Source organism: Stenella coeruleoalba (genome assembly GCF_951394435.1).
Source record: "Stenella coeruleoalba genome assembly, chromosome: 1".
Lineage (NCBI taxonomy): Eukaryota > Metazoa > Chordata > Mammalia > Artiodactyla > Delphinidae > Stenella > Stenella coeruleoalba.
In genome coordinates, this window is record NC_137169.1 from 26283116 (window position 1) to 26310637 (window position 27522).

General features: G+C 47.2%; 1 protein-coding gene across 1 annotated transcript in view; it reads right to left on the reverse strand.

Moving 5' to 3' along the window:
* Positions 1–19808: 19808 nt before the first annotated feature.
* Positions 19809–27522, reverse strand: part of CSMD2 (CUB and Sushi multiple domains 2) — a 668360-nt gene continuing 660646 nt past the window's right edge. The window contains exons 66-70 of the mRNA XM_079924609.1: positions 27185–27346; positions 25562–25674; positions 23614–23701; positions 22084–22222; positions 19809–21900 (exon numbers count right to left, since the gene is read on the reverse strand). Coding sequence (XP_079780735.1) covers positions 21741–21900; positions 22084–22222; positions 23614–23701; positions 25562–25674; positions 27185–27346 — 662 coding nt within the window. The 3' untranslated portion in view covers positions 19809–21740. The remainder of the gene's footprint in view (positions 21901–22083; positions 22223–23613; positions 23702–25561; positions 25675–27184; positions 27347–27522) is intronic.

The following is a 27522-nucleotide window of genomic DNA, read 5'->3' on the forward strand; positions in this document are numbered from 1 at the left end:
TGGCCCAGGAGGACCTTCTCTCCTTGTGTACCTGACTCTTCCTTTGGAAGAAGTTCCCTTTCAGGTGGCTTCCATGTTTGGGGCCCGACCCATCACTCTGCCAGGGCACCCAGACATCCTCCAACAGGTCTTTGCTGCTCAAATAAACCGACATCTGGTTTGACACACCCCGAGCCTTGTTACTGTCAGTCTGCTCTTGGGAAGTAGATTCACTCTGCAGAATGGGTGGTTTCTCAGCCTGCGTGGCCACAGGTGAGACCCTGGTCATGGGAGACAGAAGCGGCACCTGCCTCCCTGGGAAGGTGTTTTGTGTGAGGTGCATCTCCTTCCTTGATTTCTGTACCCTCCACCCCAGGAAGGGCATTGGCTCCTTGGAGGTGACTAAAGGGTACCACCAAAACTCTCATTCCACAGACCCAGCAGGCAGCAGACCCTAAGGTAGCGGCAGGGAAAGGCGGGACCAGGCTGCTTTAGGTACCTGTTTCTGTTCTTGCGCCTTGGCCCCAGCAGCTGAAGGCACGATCCTGGCTGCCTCAACTTTAACGTGTCCCCCAGCCCCCAGCCTGAAGGAGTGTCAGGCAGCTCGGTCCTCCTGTGCTGGAAAATGTAGCAGCCGGGTACCCTGGGTTCTCCCTGCCTCATCCTGTCTGGGGCCCGCAGTGGGGATGGCTCTCCGCCTTTGGGCTGCAGAAAAGACTCCCTTTAGTCAGTCTGTGGAGAAGAGTGATACCCTTTGGGGCCGGGGGTGCGGAGGCTTTGAAGTATGAATGCAGTGATGTCCGGGGTGCGTGTGGGTGGCGGGAGGTCTCGTCCCCCAGGCCGCCCTGGGTCTCTGTAGCCCAGCCTTGGGGCCCAGCCCTTCTCCATTCGCTCCGTTCACTCCGTTCCATTTGCATGTTTACTGCTGTGTGGATGCTGATAACTTCCGGGTGGCCTGGTGGCCAGCCCTGTGCAGGCCCCTCCTGGGCCCTCCAGCCCCGTGTCCACCGGCTGCTGCCTCCGGCCTCTTGGTCCACCGCTCAGCACTGGCGTTCACGTGCACACTTGGGCTCACAGAAAGCCGCCTTCGCCCAGCAAGACGTGCACATCCAGACGTGGCCCCCCAGACACACGCTGTCCCTTTTAAGGGCATTTTCCAGTTGGGCTGTGGTTGCCCAGCGGCTGAGGAAGTCTTTTTCTGAACAGACTCAGAATTAATCAAGTGAAACATCACCTGACCTCAATTTTGATCCCACCCTTCCTTTGGATGGCCCTTAGCCTCTGCCTCTTAGCAGCAAACACCCATCTTAAGCCCCTGTCACCGCCTACAAGAGGTTAGTTCTGCCTGTAGTGGGAGGTCAGGAAGGCTTTGCCAGTGAGGTGGGGTTCAGGCTGGGCTTTGGGGTCGAGGATGACAGACGTTTGTCTTCTCCCCCCGCCCGTGGCTGGTTCTCTCTGCACACTCCCAACATCAGCATTACCACCACCTTATCTTTAGCACCACTTCCCGCCTCACTCTGGTTTTAGGCAAATCTGGAATTACTTCCAAATGCAGTTTTTTTGGGTGTCGAGTTTCTCACCTCACTGTGACTTCCCCCAGCTAACCCTGTGGCAGAAAGATAACCTCATCTCCCTCTGGGGCCTCGCTTCCCTGGTCCTTGTCATGAACCCTAGTGACCCCAGCCTATGCTGCTGGGAGGAAAGGCAGAGAGCTCAAGAGCCCCTCTTCTTCTCAGCGTGCGGCCAGTTCTCCCACTTCTCAAGGCAGAGAGCTGCTTTGTCCTGGGAGCCACTAGGTTAAGTCAAGGCCAGGATCCAATGAGACCATTTTGCTGAAACTCACTAGGGATCGATTTCCTAGTCCGGGCATGGCTAGTGATTCTCTTTGCATGTGAAGATGATTCTGATCTGGTCTGCCGATACACTGTGCTGCTTTCTACAGTCACGTTTATTTTTCACATTTTCATTGTAGGAAAATACCCCATAATCTTGCCATCCAGAGGGTGAGGGCCATGGGAGGGGAGATGAAGAAAACAGGTCTACTGCTAAGGCTGCTTCTGGATCAGCCTTATGGGTCCATCTGAGCTCAAGCAGGAGAGGAGCCGCGGGCACGGTTGACGGAGCTGTGGTCCTTGGAATCTCTTGAGAGTCACTGGGGGTCAGGGAGCCCTACTTTGGTGCCAGACGACCAGTGTGACACAGAGGGGAAAGAGGTCTTCTCCCTCCTTCTGCACAGAACACGGCTTGGCTGTAGTGCTTTGGAGAATTCATAGACCACAGAGTCGCTTCTGTGTAGTTAGAGGCGGTAGAGACCAGCAGGAGGTGGGTCAAGGGGCTGCTCTGGAGGCGGTGGTAAGGAGCTCTGCATGCAGACTGCACCCAGGGTGCCAGGCCAGGAGCACCCTCTATGGACAGCACCCGGTAAGGGCTTGTTCAGGATCACCTACGAAGTCCCTAACCCAACCCCACTCCTTGAAGTTGCCCAGAAATAGTCGGAGGAGGTGAGGCTACCTTGGCTGAAGGTCACGCTAAACCCATCTGGCGTGTCTTGGTGGGGGGAAGAGAAAACACCGGTGTTATCTCAGGGACCTTTCTTGAGCAACTAATTTCTTAGACATTTGTGATTGATTTTCATTCCCCGTTAGTGACTATGGCATTAAAATGGATTAAATTTTGGCCACTAGGAGGCGCAGAGATGTAAGGTCCAAGCCTAAAAACAGAACAGGCTCTTTTGATTTTCCATTTGTGCATCAACCCCTGCCTTCATTTTTTTTTTTTTTTTTTTTTTTTTTTTGCGGTACGCGGGCCTCTCACTGTTGTGGCCTCTCCCGTTGCGGAGCACAGGCTCCGGACGCGCAGGCTCAGCGGCCATGGCTCACGGGCCCAGCCGCTCCGCGGCATGTGGGATCTTCCCGGACCGGGTCACGAACCCGTTTCCGCTGCATCGGGAGGCGGACTCTCAACCACTGCGCCACCAGGGAAGCCCCCTGCCTTCATTTTATTTGGCTTTGTTTTCACTTCCCGATCCTTTATTATTTTCTTCTTCCTGTGATATTATGTACATCTCTTAAAACGAGTCAAATCCTATTTTGGGATGAAATGACCTGATAAATTAATAAATTATATTAATTGAACTGCAAACCACAAAAAAGAACTTGTCTTGGGTTCTTCTGGTATCTTGCTGGTTACACTAAAAGCATGGAGCAAAGGAGGAGGTGGGAAATCAGGGGGACACAATGAGACCGTCAGGGAGGACTGGGGCCCAAGATCTCACGCCCCTTGTGGTGGACTGCCATCTTTCACTGTTTTCTGTGGCTCTTCAGCCATGCGTGGATGTATGCAACGCAGGAGTCTGCTTTTTGTCCATAACAGATTGCTTCTTGGTCTGCTGGCCTTCTTCACACATCTACTTTGCTGTGTGCCCCAGGGTCTCTGTGCTGGGGAATCTGAGGTGTCTGGGACCTAAATAACATGAGGGTGATGATGGATGAAAAGAAAGGAAGGCGTTCCCAGAGGACTGAATCTTATCTGATTCCCAGTTTGCTTCCTTGTTCAGGACCAGAGCTGACACACTTCATGCTTGAGAAAGAGGGAAGAGCTGGAGGGTCTTTAGGGGGGTTCTTTCCCCTCCTTCCTCCACCCATTCCACTTCTGGTAACGTCCAGAAGACATTGTAGTTTAAGGTTGAGGTTTCCTTTGTAAACTTTTACTCTTTCATCCTGAACGGGGTATAGGCAACCCTTTGCCTTTTAGACTCTGTTATCCTTGAATTCTGGTCGTGAATTAGAGAAAGAGAGTGATATTTCAGAGTTTGACGTGACTTTGATCAGAATCCACAGGAAACTGTTTCTTCCTGTAGGAGTCAGAATGTCAAGTGTAGGTTTAGTAGTGGTTGGAATGCACTGATGTCGTGTACATCTTGGGACAAAGATGAGACCTGGGAGAAAATGAGTCATGGTCTCCCTGGAGGAGAAGTTCTAGCTCTTGTTTACAGGTTTTCATGGAACTTCTTTTCAGCAGTTGCTCCAAAAGTGACCAGAGCCACAGGGCTTGCCTTCCCGGAGACAGGACAGAGGCCATAGATAACTCGTTGTCATTCTCTTGCCGTTAGCAGGGCCCAGAGATCAGTTACAAACGTTGGGGTCCACTAAGGCTGACCAGCCCACCGGGGCGGGGACAGGAACTCTTTTATTGATCTTGACAGAGAGCTGGCCAGGGCCGGCACTACTGAGAATGTACTACTAGGAGAGAAACCCTGCCTGAGGGGATGCCTGTGGGCTGGACCGGCTCTCTGTTGGCCTCACGTCCACAGGCTGCTGGGTGCTCCTGTTGCCAGAAGTTCTAGGCTGAACCAGGAATCGGACTGGCAGGGCACCTGGTCCCCAGCTAAGCAGTGGGAATCACCAGGTGAGGTCCGGGCATCCTTGCGGTTGAGGTCTGAAGAGGAGGCATGTGGGATCCCATGGTTACAAGGCTCAAGCAGCTTGAGGAAGGAGCCAGGTCAAGGTCAAAGGAAGGACTGAGGGTGGAGGGAGCAAGTTGGAAAGGATGGTGGGTGTACGGGGAGGGCGGAGAAACAGAAAGGGAAGAGGGGCAAAGGGGCAGGCGGGGGAGGAGGCAACCAAGACTGGGAGAGAGGAAGGGTAAGAGGTAGAAGCGGGGGTGGGCTATCCTGGGTGTCCAGTGAGTGAGGTGGGGGATGGGCAGGCAGAACTGAACAGGGAGGAGCCGGAATTGCAGCAGGTGAGGGGCAGGGAAGCAGGGAAACGGGAGGCAGCTTCTTCATGGTTCCCAAGTTAGAAATGGAGGGCTGGGCTGCTTGGGTCCATAAGCTCTATCCTTCCCCTGTTCCATCCTCCTGTGATCCAGACTCCATAGTCACCGAGATCGAGCGTTCTCGGCTGCGCTGCCCTGTATGGTAGCCACCTGGACACGTGCTCCTGGACACGTGCTGTTGAGCCCTCCACATGTGGCTAGTCTGGACTGAGATGTGTTGAGATGTGTAATACATACACCAGATTTTGAGTACTTATGTGAAAAAATGCAGACTCTCTCAAAATTTTTAATTTTGGTTATATCTTGAACTGATATTTAGGATATATTGGGTCAAATAAAATATATTATTAAAATTAATTTCACCTGTTTCTTTTTGCTTTTATATATGGCTACTAGAAAAATTTAAAGTGCTCATGCAGCTTGCATTTATGGCTTGTGCTATATTTCTATTACATAGCATGGTTCTAGGGCATTTGAACTAGAAAAGACCCCTGAAAGCCTCATTATATAGGTAAGGAAATCAGATCCCAGAGGCTTGTACATGGTCACCAGGCAAATGTAGCAGCACTTGGACTAGGATCCAGATTTGTTGATCCCCGTCAGTGTGGGGTCTTCTCCATAAGGTCAAGCTGGTTAGGCACAGCCAGGCTTGTGCACAGGCATGAGGTCACCCCCCAGGTATCACGTGAGAAGCATGAAAGGCATACCTGTTGCCCCTCTATCTACCTCTTTTGCAAGCCCAGGGCCTTAAATGGCCCCATTATTGCTCTTGTCAGGAAGGCCGCTGAATGACGGGCCGTGTGCCCCAGATGAAAACAGTAGCACACCTGACCTCCTCAGTGGGCTGCAACTGAGCAAAGCTGAGTCTGGCTGCTGGTAACCGGGAAGAAGCTTCTGAAGCTGGAATAGGTTGAAGGAGAGAAGTCAAAGTCACAGTTTCAGCCTATATGTCACAACTCAGGTTTCAAAATCTTCTTGGAGTTTATCCCATTGAAATCTACTCATGTGAAGATTTCAAGAGAAGATGTTATGCTCATTTTCCAGGTAAGGAACCTAAGGCTCAGAACAGACACTTGTCCAGAAGTCTCTGATCCAATGAACAACGAGGTAGAATAGCAGATGCCTTTCAAGCAGGCTTCCTCGTGTTGCTTCAGTGCTCGCTCTACTTAATAGCCAAAAGGCAGGTGGCTAGGACACAGGGCATGAAAAGGAAGGCCACTGGCCGCTGGTGAGTGCCTTTCCCACTCCCTTGGCCCCAGTGAAGATAAAGACTCTTGGGCATTTCCAGCAGACACTTTCCAATGCTGATTTACTCTTGGTGTCTGTGGGATTCTGGGATGTGGGAGGAGGATTTCACTGGCTGCTCCACATGCACAGGGCCAAAGTCCACACAGCGCTGCCCATCCCAGGGTGCCGCCTGACCCGACTCAGCTCTCTTGTTCCTCGCCCTCTGCTGTGTGCGCTTCTCAGGCGGCTACTGCTCCACAGCCTCTCCTGGACCTCCTCTCGCTGCCCGTAGAATAGAAATAACCGTAGCTGAATTCTCTGAGGCTAAAGTGCCCAGGGCCAGGGCCACCTCTGCCAGGCCCCTTCTCACATCGCTGACTTTACTGATCAACCTCTCTACGCCCTGGGCGGCTGCTGCCTCCTTGAGCCAACCTCTTCAGACATTTGCTCTCCCCCAACCTGTCCATCCAGCCCTTTAGAAATCCTGGTCTGCACTGACCAACCCCTAGAGCCTCCACCCCCTCTTCACCTAGCCCTTGCTGCACCGCCCACCTTGTGCAAGCCCGCCGTTCTCAGGGGACCCTGCCCCCTCATCCCTCTCAGGCAAGCTGCTCGCCTGCTCACAGAGTTCCTCTTGCTCGGGAGGTAGGGCTGCTGTCCTCCTCATTCCTTCCTGCTGCCTCCAGATCATCACTTCTGTTTCTCCCTTATGCATGTGACCAGTCACTGAGAACTAATAGCTCTAAAGGCTCACATCTGTCCAGTACCCAAGAGCTAGGCACTCGGCTAAGGACCGTGGGTGATGTAATTTCAGCTTCATCACAATTCCAGGAGATCATGTTATCATGCCTGTTTGGGGGCCAGAGGCAAATTCACAACTTGCCTTGGGTCACACACACAACTAGTTAAGTGGGAAAGTCCAGAGTCCAAATCCAGTAGTTTGGCTCCCAGGCCTGCACTCTTAACCTTGGGGTCCTTTGAAGCTTGCTTCTTTGATGTGAATCCCATTCGCCTGGATCACCTGGTAACCTCTCCCTGCCTGTGCCAGCCCCAGCCCCTGGACATGCTCCCGCACTCACTGAAGACTCCCTCCTCTGCCTGGCGTCTTCTTCTGCACCCCAGCTCTTGCCATCGTCCTGGGTGACTCAAACATCCCCAGGAGGGCCATGTAGGCCACGCCAGCTCAGCCACGTTTGTCCTTGAACCCACCACCTCTGATGTCATCAATCTGACTTATCGGGACACTAAGCTCTCTCCTGAGCTCCAGGTGCGCATACCTCATTGCTTGGCCTCTGCTCTGGGCCGATTCCCCCAACCTTGCTCCTCCAGCCTCCACCCCTTTCTTTTTCATCCCAGGAAAGAGTATCATGATCCATCCAGCTGCTCAGGCCAGACATCTGAGAGTCACCCTTGAATCTTCTCTCTCCTTTGCCTCTATAACCAATCATTGAGTCATGGGAATAACTCTCCAAAAGATATCTTGAATTCACCCATTTCTCTCCACTCCCATTGCTACTGCCTTCGTCCTGGCTACCATCACCCCCGCCTGGTTGACTGCTAACCTGCTGTCTTCTAACCTGCACTCCTACTTCTGCTCTTTTTTTTTTAACATCTTTATTGGAGTGTAATTGCTTTACAATGGTGTGTTAGTTTCTGCTTTATAACAAAGTCAATCAGTTATACATATACATGTGTTCCCATATCTCTTCTCTCTTGCATCTCCCTCCCTCCCATCCTCCCTATTCCACCCCTCTAGGTGGTCAGAAACCACCGAGCTGACCTCCCTGTGCTATGCAGCTGCTTCCCACTGGCTATCTATTTTACGTTTGGTAGCGTATATATGTCCATGCCACTCTCTCACTTTGTCACACCTTACCCTTCCCCCTCCCCATATCCTCAAGTCCACTCTCTAGTAGGTCTGCATCTTTATTCCTGTCCTGCCCCTAGGTTCATCAGAACCTTTTTTTTTTTTTTTCAAATTCCACATATATGTGTTACTATAGGTATTTGTTTTTCTCTTTCTGACTTACTTCACTCTGTATGACAGACTCTAGGTCCATCCACCTCACTACAAATAACTCAATTTCGTTTCTTTTTAAGGCTGAGTAATATTCCATTGCATATATGTGCCACATCTTCTTTATCCATTCATCGGTCAATGGACACTTAGGTTGCATCCATGTCCTGGCTATTGTAAATAGCGCTTCAATGAACATTGTGATACATGACTCTTTTTGAATTATGTTGTTCTCAGGGTATATGCCCAGTAGTGGGATTACTGGGTCATATGGTACTTCTATTTTTAGTTTTTTAAAGAACCTCCATACTGTTCTCCATAGTGGCTGTATCAATTTACATTTCCACCAACAGTGCAAGAGGGTTCCCTTTTTTCCACACCCTCTCCAGCATTTATTGTTTGTAGATTTTTTGATGATGGCCGTTCTGACTGGTGTGGGGTGATACCTCACTGTAGTTTTGATTTGCATTTCTCTGATGATTAGTGATGTTGAGCATCCTTTCATGTGTTTGTTTGCAATCTGTATATCTTCTTTGGAGAAATGTTTGTTTAGGGTTTCTGCCCATTTTTGGATTGGGTTGTTTGTTTTTCTGATATTGAGCTGCATGAGCTGCTTGTATATTTTGGAGATTAATCCTCTGTCAGTTGCTTCATTTGCAAATATTTTCTCCCATTCTGAGGGTTGTTCTTTTGGTCTTGTTTATGGTTTCCTTTGCTGTGCAAAAGCTTTTAAGTTTCATTAGGTCCCATTTGTTTATTTTTGTTTTTATTTCCATTTCTCTAGGAGGTGGGTCAAAAAGGATCTTGCTGTGATTTATGTCAAAGAGTGTTCTTCCTATGTTTTCCTCTAAGAGTTTGATAGTTTCTGGACTTACATTTAGGTCTTTAATCCATTTTGAGTTTATTTTTGTGTATGGTGTTAAGAAGTGTTCTAATTTCATTCTTTTACATGTAGCTGTCAAGTTTTCCCAGCACCACTTATCGAAGAGGCTGTCTTTTCTCCATTGTATATTCTTGCCTCCTTTATCAAAGATAAGATGACCATATGTGTGTGGGTTTATCTCTGGGCTTTCTATCCTGTTCCATTGATCTATCTTTTTGTTTTTGTGCCAGTATCATACTGTCTTGATTACTGTAGCTTTGTGGTATAGTTTGAAGTCAGGGAGCCTGATTCCTCTAGCTCCGTTTTTCTCTCTCAACATTGCTTTGGCTATTTGGGTTTTTTTGTGTTTCCATACAAATTGTGAATTTTTTTGTTCTAGTTCTGTGAAAAATGCCATCGGTAGTTTGATAGGGACTGCATTGAATCTGTAGATTGCTTTGGGTAGTATGGTCATTTTCACAGTGTTGATTCTTCCAATCCAAGAACATGGTATATGTCTCCATCTGTTTGTATCATCTTTAATTTCTTTCATCAGTGTCTTATAGTTTTCTGCATACAGATCTTTTGTCTCCTTAGGTAGGTTTATTCTTGGGTATTTTATTCTTTTTGTTGCAATGGTAAATGGGAGTGTTTCCTTAATTACTCTTTCAGATATTTCATCATTAGTATATAGGAATGCCAGAGATTTCTGTGCATTAATTTTGTATCCTACTATTTACCAAATTCATTGATTAGCTCTAGTAGTTTTCTGGTAGCATCTTTTGGATTCTATATGTATAGTATCATGTCATCTGCAAACAGTGACAGCTTTACTTCTTATTTTCCAATTTGGATTCCTTTTGTTTCTTTTTCTTCTCTGATTGCTGTGGCTAAAACTTCCAAAACTATGTTGAATAATAGTGGTGAGAGTGGGTATCCTTGTCTTGTTCCTGATTTTAGATGAAATGGTGAAAACAGTTAATTTTTTGCAGTTCATTTTGTCTTTAGTTCTATCCTGCTAAGGATGTACAGTTAATTTACTGTATTTATAAAATCATTTGAAATAGTGCCTTTCTTGTGATCATTCCAACTCCATAAGAATGTGTATTTATTTCATTTTGCTTTCAATTTGTAAATTTAGTCCCCTTCTTTATCATACAAGAGTACCAAAATATACTCTTCTGCCCTTAGTCTTTTGTTTTTGTTTTTGTTTTTGCGATACGCGGGCCTCTCACTGTTGTGGCCTCTCCCGTTGCGGAGCACAGGCTCCGGACGTGCAGGCTCAGCGACCATGGCTCATGGGCCCAGCTGCTCCGTGGCACGTGGGATCTTCCTGGACTGGGGCACGAACCCATGTCCCCTGCATCAGCAGGGAGACTCTCAACCACTGCGCCACCAGGGAAGCCCTGCCCTTAGTCTTTTTAATGTAATATTATATCTTGAGAATCATTCCATATTAGTTCTTGACCAGCTTCCTCATTATTTTTAACAGTTGTGTAATACTTCATTACATGGATGTACCCTGGTTTATGCACAGATCTCATACTAATATACATTGAGGTTGTTTCTAGTCTTTTGCTTTTATAAATAATGCTGCTGTGAGTAACCTTGTATATATGTTATTTCATATTTGAGGAGGTATATCTTCAGAAAAATTCCTACTAGTGGGATTGCTGGGTCAAAGGGTAAATAATTATGAATTTTGATATACATTGTCAAATTCTCCTTCGTGAGAGTTGGACCAGCAGAGCCTGAGAGTGTGTTTTCCCCCACATCTCTGTCAGCAGAGCCTGTTGTCCAGCTTTTGGATCTTTGCTGATCTAATAGGTGAGAAACGGTATGTCTGAGAAGTGAAACTGAGCATCTTTTCATATATTTAAGGGTCTTTGCTTATCTTTCTTTTCATTGTTTTTGACTATTTGCCCATGGTAGTACCTTTAGTCTTTTTTTCTCAATTATGAGGGCTATTTGCATGAATGTGTCACACCTATTTTAAAAAGAAATATATTCTCCAATATTGGGTTGCAGAGTTGGACACACAACTCTGTTACAAACTCGAGCCCTTGGACACTTTAATCAATAGAACTTGATAAGAGGTGAGACTAGGAATTCAGGCAAGGCTTTACTGGGACTCATGATGCAGCAGGAGGGAATGAAAACAAGTAATAGGTTCCCTTGTTTGCTCTCTGAGGAGGGCCAGCTGGTTCCTTAAATGGGGTGAGGGTAGGGGCAGATCAGTGGGTCAGACCAGAGTGGGGCTTAGGTGGTCTTCCCATCCCCTTGGTGGTGCTGTGTGGAGGGATCGTGCACAGTACTCTGCTTTTGCTCCCAGCACTCAGTAGTGGCAGTTGGTTTGTGGCCTTTTTCTATCTTATTGCTCATAATTGCCCCAACTGAGCATGCATGCAGTTATTTTTAGTCTCTTGTAGTTTCTTTGTATTCTGTTGCTCAAGGGGACTTTGTCTAGGGGCAAGCCCTCCAGTAAAGGGTCCCAGGTCCCAGCCTATTTCATATTCACAAAAACTTCCTTATGATTATTTTGTTTCAGTCTTCAACAACATTACTCTTTTTTGTTGTTAACTTGATCTATTGTGTTCAGAGTGATGAGTTAAAGCTCCTTTTATTGGTGTGTCTCTATTTCTCTTTGCATTTCCTAGATTCTGCTTTGTGGGAAAAAAACATAGTGGCTGCTTCTTATTTGGTGAGTAGTTATGTCTTCATTGTGAATTGTGTCCTCTAGTGTCATTCTTTGTTGTGTTTAATGCTTTTGGGCCTGAATTCACTTTTCTGATACCAAGATGGTGATCCCTGGTTTCTTGTTTGCACATGCTTGCTGTCCCTTTGCCCATTGCTTTGTTGTTGTTGATTCTCCCCTTTGAAAGACTAACAGTAATAACTGTAGCAGCTAAGTTTCCTTACGTTAGCACCAAGCCATGCCTCAGGTAAGGAAGTGTCCACTTGGCTCTAGTTCTCAGGGTGCCCATATCTGGCCCCAAAGTGTGGATGTGAGAGCCCCTCCCTCCTCACCCCTCCCCCACTAAAAGTTTAGGTTTCCAGAATGTGTAAATGTCTTGGACCACGCAGAAGGTGTGCCTCTTCATTTGTTTTTAGCTATTTTGAGTCACTTTATTTTAGGTCTGCCTCTTATGACAGCATAGAGTTGAGCTTTACTTTGTGAGCTAATCTGAAAATCTGTTTATTTTATTAGGTGAATTAAACCTAATTACATTTCATGATACAAGGACTATGTTTGTTTTCAGATCTGTCATATTATTTGATGTTGTATTTACTTTGTGTATTTGTCATATTTACTAGTTCTTTCACAATGTGATATTTTGGGTACATTAAAAATGCATGTATTAATAGTTAACAATATAAATATTTTTATTTTAGCAATTTCATTTATACTAATATACTTATGTAGTGCCCTTAGTCCTCTTTTTCTCTACTTATGTCCTTGCTATTTTATTAGCTTTGTATCAGTGGTTCTCAATGGAGGGAGAGTGTGTGCGCATGTGTGTGTGTGTCTGTGTGAGTGTCAGTTTTGCTCCCCAGAAGATATCTGGCAATGTCTGGAAACATTTTAGGTTGTTTCACAGCTCAGGGAAGAGAGGTACAAGCATCTAGTGGGTAGAGACCAGGGATGCTACTACATGTCCTATAATGCAGAGGACAGCCAAGACCAGCAACAAAAAAGCATTCGGCCCAAAATTTCAATATTTCCAAGTTTGAGAGATCCCTCTTTATACCGTCATTTAACGCCCACCTATTACTTATGTCACAATCAATGAGTCATTTTACTTTCCCCCTTTCTCTCCCTTCTCTTCCTGTTAACAAAGTGTGTTATTTCCACTTTGTCAGAAATATGGCATTTACATACTATTCTTTATCTCCATCTTCATTTTAGATTTTGATATAAACAATTCTCAGTCCCAGTCATACCAGTCCTTTTGCTGAAGTTTCCCAATCATCACTTGGTTGGATGCAACTCGTCCTCCCATTAGATTTTTTTTTTTTTTGCGGTACGCGGGCCTCTCACTGCGGTGGCCTCTCCCGTTACGGAGCACAGGCTCCGGACGCGCAGGCTCAGCGGCCATGGCTCACGGGCCCTGCTGCTCCGTGACATGTGGGATCCTCCCAGACCGGGACACGAACCCGTGTCCCCTGCATCGGCAGGCGGACTCCCAACCACTGCGCCACCAGGGAAGCCCCTCCCATTAGATTTTTGAGAAGGGCTCTTGAGTAAAATATTTCTTAGTTCTTGAATTTTTAATACTGTGTTTTCATAGTCTTGATGCTTAATAATCGCTGTATATACAACCCTTGGCTTATACTTTCTTTCCTTCAGTTTGTTGAAAATGTTGCTTTACTCGTTTCACTTTGTGTGTTGCTATTAAGAAATCTGATGACAACTTGATTTTCTTTCCTTGCAACTGACTTAATTTTTAACCTGGAGGCCCAGAGAAAGTTTTCTTTTTCTTTAAAATAGAGTTTTACTGGGATATGTCTCAGAGTTGGCTATTCCAGGATAATTTCCCCTGGAACATGGTAGGACTTTCAATATATAAGTTAAAGATTTTTAGTTCTAGAAGTTTTTCTTAGAGTGCTATAAATGTCAATTCTGTTCCATTTATTTATATTTCCTTCTTCAGGGACTCCTATTGCACATAAATTATCTTTGTTTGTGTTCCATGCTTATCCTTTTATTTTATTTTTATTTTTTTAAATCTAATTTTTATTTTATATTGGAGTATAGTTGATTTCCAACATTGTGTTAGTGTCAAGTGTACAGCAAAGTGATTCAGTTATCCATATCCATATATATATCCATTCCTTTTCAGATTCTTTTCCATATAAGTTATTACAGAATATTGAATAGAGTTCCCTGTGCTATACAGTAGGTCCGTGTTGATTATCTATTTTATATATAGTGGTGTGTATATGTTAATCCCAAACTCCTAATTTATCCCTCATCCTCTTTACTTCTTTATTTGATTTTTATTTTCTTGAGTGCTTTAATTTTCTTTCTGTATGTCTTTATTATACTTTCTTTCTGTGTCTATTATCTCTAGGACACTTTGCAGGTTGGTCTTAATTTCTAAACTATTGCTTTTTTTGGTAAGCTCTCATTTTACTTCTTCCTGTTATATGTCCATTTGTAGTTTGAGTTTTTTAACTTATTTGTGTTGCACTGTAATATTTGCAATTGCCTGTTTAATTATGGTTAATTAATGTTGGAATGCTTTTAAAAATGATTCTTGTCCTTTATTTCTTAAGGGAGTATTTTCATTAGCTAAAACGTTTTACTACTTATTTTCTGTTTTGTTCTTATAGAAACATTGTAGGTATGTTGAGTGCCCCTTTTCTGTCCATGATAAAATAAATGTAGAGGATTTTCTTAGACCAGGAATAACAGGTGATCCTATTGGAGTGAGGGATGGAGTAATCTGGGTTCTTATTTGATTTCTTAGTTCAAAGGCATGCTCTTCTTTTGGTGTTGGGTGATCTTACAGGCACTGTCTCACAGGCACTGTCCCTCTGTGTCCTTAGGCTTATGAAAGCCTGTCCTAGCATAAGGTTTGGGAGTGTTCCTCACTCTAAGGGGTGTCTAGAAATTGTATGCAATTTATTATAAAGTGTTTCTATGCTGGGTGAATTTATATTTGGAACTTAGATTTAATACTTGCTACTTTGCCCTCCCAGCTCCTAATCCACCAGTAGCCTGTGTTTTACAACAGTCCAATTCCTGACCTTGAATCCCAGCCAAGGTACTGATATCCCTGATGGGAGGGCTGGCTCTACACAGATGGTTCTCTGTGGCCAGGAGGTAAATACAAGACATTATGTCCCAGATGAAATGCGATTTTTAAAACTGGGAACGTTCATATAAATCAGGTTACTGAGGTGACTGGGGGACAATGGGATCCAGGATGCAGTGCAAAAGTGAAGGATAGCGGGAGTTGGGAACCCGAAGGTAGTCTGGATGAAATTTCCATGAAAATGATGACTTCTAATATATATATGCATTTAGAGAAGGAGATTCCTAGTTCCTGCCAGTCTTTCCTTCCCTTCCTCACCTCTCCTTTAGCAGCCTTTGCTCCTGGATGACCCTCCTGATTTGGCCTTTTTCTGCTATAGATTCCTTCTGCTTAAGCCACCTGCCCTTTAGACTGCAGTCCTTAGACCCTGACCTCCTCAGTTCAGGCCAGACCCCATCCTGAAGGGGAGCACCTTCTTTGTCCCCAGGATTCTGTCCTGAGCCGACCTGGGCATCACTATAATTAAAAAATTGATTATTATTATTTATGCCATTGTGTGTATATATACACACACACACATTATATATACATGTATATATACACATACACATTTTCTTTATCCGTTCATCCATTGACGGACACAAGTTATTTCCATACCTTGGTTATTGTGAATAACGCTGCAATGAACATGGGAGAACAGATACCTCTTCGAGATAGTGATTTCATTTTCTTTGGATATACAGAAGTGGAATTGCTGGATCATATGGTGGTTCTATTTTCAATTTTTTGAGGAACCTCCACACTGTTTTCCATAGTGGCTGCATCATTTTACATTCCCAGCAACAGTGCACAAGGATTCCAATTTCCCTACATCCTTACCAACACCTGTTATTTTCTGTTTTTTGTTTTGTTTTTTTCATGTTTTTTATAGTAGTTATCCTAATGGATGTTAGGTGGCTCTCACTGAGGTTTTGATTTGCATTTCCCTAATGATTAGTGATGTTGAGCATCTTCTCAGGTGCTTGTTGGCCATTTTATATCTTCTTTGGAGAAATGTCTGTTCAAGTCACTTGCCCATTTTTAAATCAGGTTATTTGTTTGTTTGTTTGTTTTCCCTTTTGAATAGTAGGAACTCTTTATATATTCTGGATATTAATCCCTTATCAGATATATGATTTGCAAATATTTTCTCCTGCTCCATAGGTTGCTTTTTCACTCTGTTGTGTCCTTTAATGTACAGAAGTTTTAAATTTTTATGAAGCCCAATTCATCTATTTTACGAAATCATTGCCAAGTCTAAAGTTACAAAGCTTTCCCATGTTTTCTTGTAAACATTTTATAGTTTTAGGTCTTTTGTTTAGGAATTTGATCCATTTTGAGTTAATTTTTGCATATGGTGCCTCCACTATCACTTTTGTTGGGAGTTCCCAACATGTACTGGAGGCAACACAAAGCCATTTAAGAAAGGGATTTCCACATTTCCACTTGACTTTTAGTCCCAAATATCTTTCCTCCCCTTCCCCAACAAACACTTGCCCCTAGCCATGAAAAAGGCCATAAAAAAGGTAAGAAAACCAATGCAAAATTTATATTTTATTTGAATTCAAAAATTTTAAAATTGCTTTCAAATTCAGGAAAGTACCATAATGCAGGACCCCAGGGGGAAGCCTCATATACAGAGACAGATAAATTAAATGTATATACTGCAGACAAGCCAAGGAGGTGTGTAGATTACATATTTACAGCACTTGATGTTTTCTGAAAACCATATTTATACATTTTATTACATTTACAAAAAGGCTTCCACTACCATTTACCTACAATAATGAAAAAAAATTTACACCTTGTTTTTCTTTCTTTTTTGGTACTGTACAAACTTTGTATAATAAAAATATATCTCTGTACAAAAGATTTTTTTGTTGTTTTTGTTTTACTGTTTTTTGTTTTTTTTGTTTTTTTTTGTTTTTGCCTCATGGGATGGCGGCGGGTATATGGTGTGAATGGTGGGTGAAGGGCCTAGTTTGCCCTGGTCGCTTCCAAGCCTCTGGAGGTGGAGAGAAAATGCCAGAGGTGGGAAAGGGTAATGCACAGCAGAGTGCTGGGCGCCGCACCAGCATGTGCTCCTTGGGCATCTCCTGGGACTTCACAAGGGGAGGGGTGGAGGCAGGGCTGGAGGAGGAGTCCACTGGTTGGTCTCAGAGGAGTGTAAGAAGTGGGGAAGGGAGCAGCCAATGAGCTTCCCGCATTTGCTTCCAGAGAAAGAGACAGATGAGCATGTGAGTGCGTTTGTCTGGACTGGTCCTCTCCTGCCAAGCCCAGGGATGCTGTGACCCAGAGCAGGTGTGGGCAGCTGGGCTCCTGCCATTGCCAGTTGCATCTGCTGGAAATTGACACTCTCACTTCAGTCCATCTTCACATGAGTCAGATCTCATGGTTTCAACTCAGAATCTGCTTACAAACGAGTGTCCCTGCCACTCCACTCCTGTACGTTTCTATCTATCATTCCAATACGTGATCTGAACATCTGAGGCCAGCATGTCACACATGCACAGGGGCTTAAGCCCACAGGGACCTTCCTGAGGACAGAGAAAGGGGCTCTAAATGCCACAGTTTGATTCCCAAACTCATTAGCTTCTCAGCAATACTTAAATGGAATTCATCAATGACCCAAACACGATGAAACTCTAAATTAATCAAACCTAGTTGCAAGGAGCTGGAGAGAATGTGCCTTATTCACTCCATTCTTTTGATTCAGAAGTTCCTAGGGCCTCTGTCTGCTATGGCGAGGGGCTGCTGGGAGCCGAGGGACCAGCACCAGCTCCAGGAAGCCTGGGGTAACGGGTCCTTTCCCTGATGCTGCCAGGGTGGAGAGAACAGGACCCAGATAGGATACGTGGGTCCCCTGCCTGGCCCACCAGCCTTGGCCACAGTCCTACTTAGAGATTCACCTACTCCTCCCCCTTCTATACCCAGATTGCAGCTGGTGTAGTGGACTTTGGAGTCAGACCCACACTTACTAACTGGGTGGCTTCCATCTCTTCACCTTTCTGCCTTCTCATCCATCTGGAATACTATTTCCTATGTTCTGGGGTTGCTGTAAGGTCTAGAAATGAACCACCTAAAGTGTCAGGCACAGAGGAGAAACTCAGTCCACGGTAGCCATTATTTTTGGACCCTGGGGTTGTCTTGCTGTCCTGTCCCTTCCAGCACCTCTCTGATGCCTGCAGACTTGGTGTCCCTGTCTGGGCCACATACCTGTTTCTCTTCTCTTTGTCAGTTAACAGCAAGACTTGACCTTGGGCTCATGGCCAGCTTCCTGCCCTTACCTCCCCTGACGTGCCCTACTTCTTCAGTGTTGCTTTCAACCTAGGAGGACTTTTTATTTTTTATTTTATTTTTTAATTTTTTGCAGTGCGCGGGCCTCTCACTGTTGTGGCCTCTCCCGTTGCGGAGCACAGGCTCCAGACGCGCAGGCTCAGCGGCCCTGGCTCACGGGCCCAGCCACTCCGCAGCATGTGGGATATTCCCGGACCGGGGCACAAACCCGTGTCCCCTGCGTCGGCAGGCAGACTTTCAACCACTGCGCCACCAGGGAGGCCCTAGGAGGACTTTTTAAATTCACTAGGTTTAGAGCTCAGTAAAATTATGTTAGAAAAAATAGAAACTGATTTCCAAACGACTTCTTAAGATTGTTTTCAGCCCTTGGGGTTATCCTTGCTGTCGTTCTGCGGCTGGGACCGTCCACTTGCAGATGGCTGGTCTCTGCGTACCGACCGCCATGGGATGCATCTGCTAACACATCCACTGCGTCTTCTTTACCTCTTCTCTGTGTTTGTGGGGAGCAGGGCACGGGGCATCTTTCACACACATTTCGCTTTTTTAAGCTTCTGTGGTCTCTTCTGTAGGACTCAACTGAAGGAGAGGTGTGTGTTTGTGTGTGTTCAGGCCCACACACACACGTGCACACCCACAAAATCCTTTGCTGTCTTCAATCCATAATGTCCTTCCTCTGACGGCAGCCAGCCCCTCTTCCTTTAGGGCCCCGAGTCGGGGTGGGGTGGGTGTCCTCTCCAGGGTGATGGGGGTGGATGGTGGCAGGGCAAGGGCCCAAGTCCCAGTAGTAGCAGACACGGGCGGAGAGACAGACGAAGATGGGCACTGGGCACTGTGCCAGGGGAGCTTACTTCCTGTCCCCTGGAGAACTGGGAACAAACGGATCACACCAGAGTTTGTAAAACAATAGGGGCAGTGGGTGAGGGGTGGGAGCAAAAGAAGGCAAGAGGAAAGAGGCAAAGCGAGGAAGGCATAAGGGGAAAGAATGAACGAAAAGCAGTTGCCGTGATCTTTCCCTTTGCGTTTTAATCCTCCCGAACTAAGGGTGGAGGTGTAGGTAGGAAATATACACAGCAGAATATATATTTTCGTCGTGTCCTTTTCTTCCCCCGGGGAAGGCCAACTTACCTGTCAGCCACAGGAGCCCCAGCGCCTAGGGGCGGCTACACTTTTAGGGCCCAGGAAAGTGTTTTTAGTTTCTTTCAAAATCAGAAGGAAAAAAGTGAATATAATAATAATGGCCATGTAATAATGAATCCAGCCTGGACTATATTCATCTTTATAACAACATAGTTGTAAAGTACCATTTTTAATTTTAAACAGAGGAAAGGGTCCATGAAAGTCGTAACACAGCCCTGCCCCTTGCTCTCTACTTGCTGACCCCACAGGCCTCGATGACTTCCCCGTGTGGGGTTTATTTTAACTTCAGCCATTCCTGTGAGGCATCATTTGAATTTATCACCTTGTCACTCATTTTAAATGTATGTGCGTCTATTCAGGGTGGTTTTTCATGCATCGCCTTCCTACGTCAAGCAACACCTTCCCTGCTCCAGCTCCGGGAGGGCCGGAAGAGAGCAGGGCCTTCGCGGAGAGCCGTGTGCTGGGCGGGATGCTCCGAGGCCTTGGATGCTGGCGAGGGGCAGTGCGAGGGCTGCCTAGACCTGAAGCAACCAACCCCAGGTGACCCAGAGGTGAAACCTCGTGCACACAGGCACCTGGGACCCAGCGGAGCCCCAGACGTGGAGTGGCAGTGAGGGTGTGTGTGCAGGTCTTGGGACATTCTTGTTTCTTTCCTCTACTGTTCAATAATTCTGCAACTCAAAGTTTGGAGTCACTACAGATCACCTGTAAGGCCTGATTTATGTCATCAGAGGGGATTCTTCTTTTTTCGTTTTTGCTTTCTATTTGTATAGTAGGAAAAAGTAAAGATGGAGCAGAAAGGTGAAACCTCAGAACTAATTTGGACATGTTAAAATGACCCCACTGGAAGAATTTCTCCTCCTTCTTTAAGTATTTGTTTTGGTGCAGAAAAACTCAATCAATTACTTATTTGTATTCAATAGTTGCCTTTATATATTCTGAAGATAATTTTTATTTCTTTATGTATAAATTATCTTAGTACCTACCATTTTAAGCTTAGAGTTATGCAAGAGAGATGATCTAGAGAAAAAAAGTGGACCCAAAGACGGGATGGGAGGGGAAGATGGGGGGCAGCCCGGCAGAGTGCTTAAAGCTGGGATGTTTGAGGGCTGGGCGTATGGTCTGAGACTCAGGCTGAAGTGGTGAAAATCCTCCTGGAGTTGTTGTGAGGATGAAAGGAAGCAACGCATGCCAGGGACCGGGCAGTCAGTGCTGGTTAGTGGTTTTACAATCCCTTTCTCTCTCCTGGCATTTACCGGTCCCGCATTTCCCGCCAGCCCACCCCTCACACAGCCTGCTCCCTCCAGGAGCTGCATGCGTATCGGGCCGGGACTGCCCATCGCGTGCGCGCAGGAGCATGGAAGGAGCGCTGTCCCTGCTTAGGGTCTGGCTGATGACTCCCTTGCCCTGTTGGAACCCCACCTCTCTGGGCACTGGGATGCTTCTCCCCAGAGCCGGGCTCACTAAGGTCCGGGAGACACCTGAGAGAGGGCACCTGCATTCCCCAGAAAGTGGGGTGTGCGGGAGACAATACAGTTCTCAGAAGGGTGTGGCTTGCACACCTTGTGGGGACAGCTCCTGCGGGTTCCCAGGCCCCAGAAGGAGGGCTATCAGTGAGGAAGGACACAGTGGGGAGTGGCCGTGCCTTCTAGACTTGTCAGCTCCTCCTGGCAGGCCTGTGTGTGTGTGTGAGAGAGGGTGTCCAGTGGACCCATGGGAGCCTCCGTGTGCATCTGGCCCTCTGTCTGTGTGACGGGGGGCCCTCCTGTCTTGCCCAATGCCAGGGATTGCAACTGCCCATCTATTACGCTCTAGGTGATGGGTAGTTTTATATGTCAACTGCCTAGGCTCTGGTGCCTAGTTGTTTGGTCAAACACCAGTCTAGATGTTGCAGTGAAGGAATTTTTTAGATGTGATTAACATTTAAATCCTTAGACTCTGAATAAAGCGGATTACTCTCCATAATGTAGGTGGGCCTCACCAATCAGTGGAAGGCCTGAAGAGAAAGGACTGAGGTCCCCCTTGAGAGGAAGGAATTCACCTCCAGACAGCCTTCAGGTTCCAGATTACAACCTCAGCTCCTGATGGAATTTCCAGCCTGCAGGCCTGCCCTGTGGACTCCAGACTTGCCAGCCTCACAATCCTGTGAGCTAATTCCTTAAAATAAATCTCTCTTCCTCTATATCTATATATACAATACAAACATACACACAATATGTACATATATCTCTCTAGAGAGTTTATATATATATGTACATATATATACGTAAGCATATATTGATGTATCTCTCTCTCTCTGGAGAGTTCTGACTAATACACCTACTTGGGTATCTTGCTGAGCCTAGTGGCTAAGAGCACAGCCTCTGGAGCTGCCTGCCTGGGATTGGATTCTGATCCTGCTTCTTATTAGCTGTGTGATCTTGGCCAAGTTAATTCCTTTCTCTGTGCCTCAGTTTTCCCATCTGTAAAAAGGGTGACAACAGTCTCCGACCCAGGTGTACGGAGGTGTCTGCCTCAGTGGCCAGCACAGGGCAGCACTGGGCACTCAGTCCCTCTCACACTGGACGTGTCTGTAGGGGTGTGTGTCTCACCAGCTGCCGGAGGTGGGGCTCTCAGTGGCGGTGACGAAGGCAGCCTGGCCTGGAGGCTATACCGCTGTACACACCGTGCTGACTGTGAGCTCCGCCTCGGTGGCCATGATGTCTGTGGGCTGGATGTTGCGGTCGTACATCGGGTTCTCAAACGTGGCCCGCACATTGGTGTTCTCGTGGCCAGCGTAGCCGTTGAACGGAACTTTGGGTCTTCTCCTGGGAATGAGAGAGCGTGACCAAGACGTCAAGAGAGGAGACTCGGGGCCCTAAGAGGAGAGGGAGGCTCTGTGTTCCCTTCAGAAGGTCACAGCTCGCCTGAGCCAGGAGGGCTCTGGGTGGGTCAGGGAAAGGGAGAGGGCCTGGCACCCATCGTGTGACCCTCTTGTCCCTTCCCCGTACCTGTGCTTGTAGAGATAGAGCACAAAGCCTGCGATGATGAGCGCGATGAACGGCACCAGGATCGCGGCCGCCACCGAGCTGCTGTTGGAAGCAAAGTGGCGGCCGATGGACTCGGGGTCTGATTCCAGCAGCCTGAGGTCTGCAAAATCCCAGAGCAGAAACCTCAGGTCACAGACACAGCGGCCACCGTGGTGGGGCTTGGGGTGCTGGTCGGGGCCCCCCAGCTGCCTCCCCCATGCACTGGGCCATCCTCCCTGGAGAAGGGTGGTCAGTCCACACGAGCTGGTCAGGCCTGGGGAAGCCAGTCTGCGGGAGAACCTGAAACCGTGTCCCAGAATAAAACCTTAAAAGAGAGCAGCCCTTTAGAAGCTTCCAAACTTCTTTCGGCCATAGAAAGTTTATCCCATGAAACCTTACAAGGCAGCCGAAATATAAAGCACGTGCAGGTGGACCTGCTCTGGAGGGCGTGGTAGCGGTGCTGAAGTTCCGGCCTCCGAGGGTCTCCCCTCCTCCCCCTCCCCCCTCGCCCCAGACTGGGAGCGCTCAGAAGACCACGGTGAGAGCCTCTGCCCCTGTCAGCGAACCGAGGGGGTGAGGCTCTGCCGGGCACACCGGCAGTCAGCCGTGAAGCCAGAAGAAGAACTGGGTTTCCTGAGGTCTCTCTGGTGTGTAAGGGGCCAGGGAACTGCCTTCAAGTCTTCGAAGGGCTGCCGTGTGGAGGAGGGAGTGCTTTTAGTCCAGGCAGCTAAGAGGATAGAGCTAGGAATAACTCCAGGGCAGGAGCAGGGCGGAGTGGGAAGCACAGGGAAGCGGGTTTCCGCTTACGCCAAGGAGGAGCTTTCTGAAGGTCAGAGCTGGGAGAAAACGCAGTGCACTGCCTCGGTAGACAGGGGGTCCCGGGGGACAGGGCAGTCAGCACCTGGGGTGTATCGAGCTGCCCATCAGACACCCGGGCCTGCCTCCTGTCTCCCCCTGAACTGCTTCCCAGAAGCCAGGACCCCTCCCCACATTAGAGGCTCTGAGTCGAGGCCGGTCTCTGGAGTGAGGATGCCTGACACTGAGGATGCTTGGTCCAGGGTAAAGATGCCGGGGAGGAACTAGGGAAGGAAGCCTCCTTGATGCTTGGTTTTCCCATCTGTAAAATGAGGACAGCAATACCACCGTTCCGGGACTGAGACTGCCCTGAGAGCCCCACGTCGTAATGCTCAGGGGGTCCCGGGGATGCCCGAGGGCTGGCCAGATACTATTGTGGGACGCATCTGAGACCCAATGTCCCTTAAGCTGGGGGCTTTCAACTCCAGGGCTGAGCATGAAACTGTTTGGCAAAAGTTGAGGGTATTATGTATTGCGCTTCCTTCTGGGGAGATATTACACAGCTTTTATCAAAATCTCAAAGGCGTCCCTGATCCAAAAGAGGCTAAGAGCCCCTCTTGGACTGTTGAACATCACCAACCCCCTGCCCTCCATGCCAACATACAAGTTTCTCCGCCACCCGCACAAGCATACACTCCAGGGACAAATGCTAGTTACCAAGTCTTTGAAAGCCGAACTGCCCAAAGCCTTGGCCCTTAACAGCGCCTTGGTAAATGAAGGTGCCTCCGGAGAACTCTGGGGAGACCTGTGAGGGAGGGAGCAGACAAAGTGAGATGGGAGGCACGCCGGAGGGAGCTAGAGGTCCGGCCGGCTGGCCGGAGACACGCCCACAGGCACACGGTGCCCACAGGCACACGGTGCCCACAGCTGGGCTCACCTGCCTGCCTGTCATCTCCACTGACATGGGCTCTCTGCCCACCCCCAGGCAATGGCGAGGTGCTGGGGATGGGGCAGGGGCTCCAACTGCTGGTAGGAGGGAGGGAGACATTTTTGTTTCTACTGGTCGAATCACTTAATCTGTCGGTGCCTCAGTTCCTCATTTTAAAATGGGAACAAAAACAGTACTTATGTCATAGGGTTGCTCTGAAGCTTTATATGAGCGAATATAGGTAAAGCACTTAGAACACTTAATAGGCCCTGAGTAAATGTTAGCTATTATTATTGTGATGAAAAACTGAGTTTTAGAGCACCGCGGAGCAAACCAAACCATGATTAAAATGCATCTAGCAGATTGAACGTACTTTGGAAAGTTCGTCCCAGTTCCAATAGCTATTAATTTGGGGGCGGGTAGTTGGGGACATAACTCCTCCTGGCTGTCTCTGTACTTGCCTCTGTGATGTTCGTGTACCAGACACAGACACGCAAACTTGTGGGCTGGGGACTGCTCGGCCGAGGGCGTGCTTGCTTTGAGGATGCTTCTGCTACTGGGGTTCCTTCTGACTCATGCTCCATCCCTAGGTGCAGCTCTCTGTCTGTTGTGCTCTAGGCTGACCCCCCCCTGCTGCCCCCCGAAACACACCCTGGGTGACAGAGAAGTGGGCCCGATTGCTGGCTGTAGTCCCAGGCAGCCCTTCCGGCTGTTCCTGGCCCTCCAGAGCGCCATTTACACGTAGCCCTTGGCCCGCACTCCAAGCTCCCAACTTTACCCTTGTTCTCTCCCCTCTGGCCATCCTCCCAGGACAATGGAGTCTGTTGTCCTGGCACAGCTTTTGGACTACTACTATTGACGCCAGCCAGGACCAGGATACACAAGGGCATCCGTAGAATACTCTCAAGAATCCCGAGGAACTAATCCCATGTACCAGCCCCTGGAGAAGCCACTTGCTTCTCATGTGATTATCAGCAAAGTCACTCAACCCACAGCCCTCTACCAGCCAGTTTTGTCCGTGAGGATCCACCTTGACCCCTCAGCTCTCTGCTCCTCTGGCCCCATGACCTCTTCCTCCTTCCCACCCCTCCGCTTCTAGCTTCAATAATCCAAGACAGGGAAGCTGAGGATGTGACAGATGACTGCTCCACTACCCTGCCTGTGAGATTGGAAGGTATGGGCAGAGGAGAATCACTGCAGAACTTCCACCTGAAGAACGCCCTTGCATGGAACAAGTCTTTCCCACAAGAGAATGCAAGAGAGTTGTCTCCTTTCCCCCAGCTCCTGGTGTCTCAAGCTGTGCTAAGTCACCCACAACAGGCATCCTCAAACGTGAGAAGACGCTCAGGGTGCATCTGGGACTCACCACCTTCTCCCAGCTCCCACCACCACGTCGTGACCTTCAACTTGCTTGAATTTACTCATGTACTGCCAGCCTCCAATCTCTTGCTTCCTGCTTACACATCAGAACCTACTTCATCTCGCTCAGATGCACTGACCTTTAGACTCTCAGCCTCCTGGCCCTTGCTATGTTTTCCTGTGCCCACTTCACTAGCAGATGAGGACTCCCTTGCTCCCAGTCCTGGCCCCAAAGAAACCCTCCTCCCAAGTTTCCATGTTGATCCAAAGAGTTTCCACCAACTTCTCCCCTCGTCCTCCCTACCAGTGATCTGGGAATCAGGGATGGGGCAAGGGCACAGGGAGGTCAAGGACTGAGTGAGGTTTTGCTGAACTTACATGCCCATCTAAGGCCCAGTGATCACCTTTGAACTTATTCACAAAGACCTCCACAGGCCCTGTAACCTGGTAAACTTGGAGGAGGAGATGGGAATCTTCTTTCTTGTAAATTCCTGGGAAAAGAAAGTTCAGAGGGTACACTTGAAAGATCCAGGAAGATTTCAAAACCCAAGTCTGTGGGTATGTGGGCGTGAGTGTCTGAGTGGGATTCCATGTGTAGATGTTGGTATCTAGATCCCATGTATAACTGGCGTTAGGTAAGTGTAGTGTGTCCTGTGAGTTTGTGCAGGCTGAGTGTGAGGATACACGAGAATGTACATATGTGTGTTAATAATCAACTGGATTATGACCTGTGGTTGTGCTCCTGTTTATACATGCATGTGTGAGAATAAAGGGAATTGGATTTTGTATATGTTACGGGGTCAGTTAATGCGTGAGTGTGTTTACAACTCAGTGGGTACAGGAATACATGAGGGCGTGTATATGGGAGTGTGTGAATGTGTTTAGGACTATGGCTTAGAGCCACTGAGTGAATACGAACGTTAGTTGTGTTTGTGTGTGTGTGCATGAATGAGTGGCTGTGACTACACGTGGGGTTGTGTATTCATGTGTACGGTCATTCACTCATGCATCCATCGTTCTACCCATCTATTCGAATAAACACTTGCTTTCTAAGATATTCAGTTTTTCTGATTATAGAAAATTTGAAAATCGGGGAAATTTTGGAAAATGCAGAGATGCATGAAGAAAGAAAATTCACTCCTGATCTCACTTCTGAGAAATAACCATTGTTAATATTTTGGTGTAATTACTTCCAATTTCCTTTCTTATGAATATAATTTTTTCCTTCAAAAACTGGAGTCCCATTTTAAATGCATTGTAGTAGGTGTATTTTCTCCCAAACTGGCATAATATTTTATCCGGCAGACATACTATAATTAATATATCCATTTCTTTTGAGACAATTTTGTATTCCCAGGTTTTATGTTATGGAAATAGCCCTGTAATGTGAACATTCTTTATTGGTAAATGTTTGATTCCCTCTATAACTATTTCTTATGATAAAATTTCGTAGAAGTGTAATTAATGGGGTCAGTCATTTTCACGGCTCTTGATACAAGTTGCCAAATTATTTTCTAGAACTATACTATTTTATACTTTGACCAGCACTGCCTTAGTACCTTCACTGGGCTGGCACCAGAGTTTATTGCTTAATAAAATCTTAGTGGGATAAGTGGAAAGTGACATTTTATGTTTACTGTTTTTTGATTATTGCGAAAAATGTTTTTTCCATTTGTTTATTAACTGTCTGTACTTTGGCTTCTGGGAGTTCTCTGCCCCTATTTTTGGTTCAGTTTTTAGGGATATACATCTCCTTTTTCTTTATTTGTAAGAGTTCTTTGTATGTTCAATTTATTAATGTTTGTCATCTAACCATTTCCCTTTAGTCTGTGGTGCTTTTATCATGTAAACAAAGATGAATAGACACTTCCTCTTCCCCTGCCTACCAGACTAGCCCTGCAAGATAGTACAAGGAAGTGACAGTAGACTCGTTCTTGGGAAGAGCGTGTGCCCATCACCCACACCACCCACAGGCTTCCCCAGAGCTGGCCTGCCCCTTACCAGCCAAGTGCAGCTCCACGCCGCTGTGGTCAATCATGGTGGCGTTGACCTTGCTGTTGATGACCTGGAAACCGGTCACTCTGAGCATGGCTGGCTGCTTCTTCCCCTGGTACTCATAGGTCCCTTTCCATAGGGAATTCTTTGCAAAAACATCCCCAGGAACTAGAGGAATTGAGAAACAGATGTGAGAGGGGCTTTCACGTGTGCTGGTGGAATTGAGCCCACCTGATGACTGACCCCAGTTCACTCCCTGAGATTGTTTTCCCCAACATCAAACACGCAGGAGGTGGTGGAGTGTTCTGGCCTCCTTGTGATGCTCTGTGTCTCAGAGTGGATGG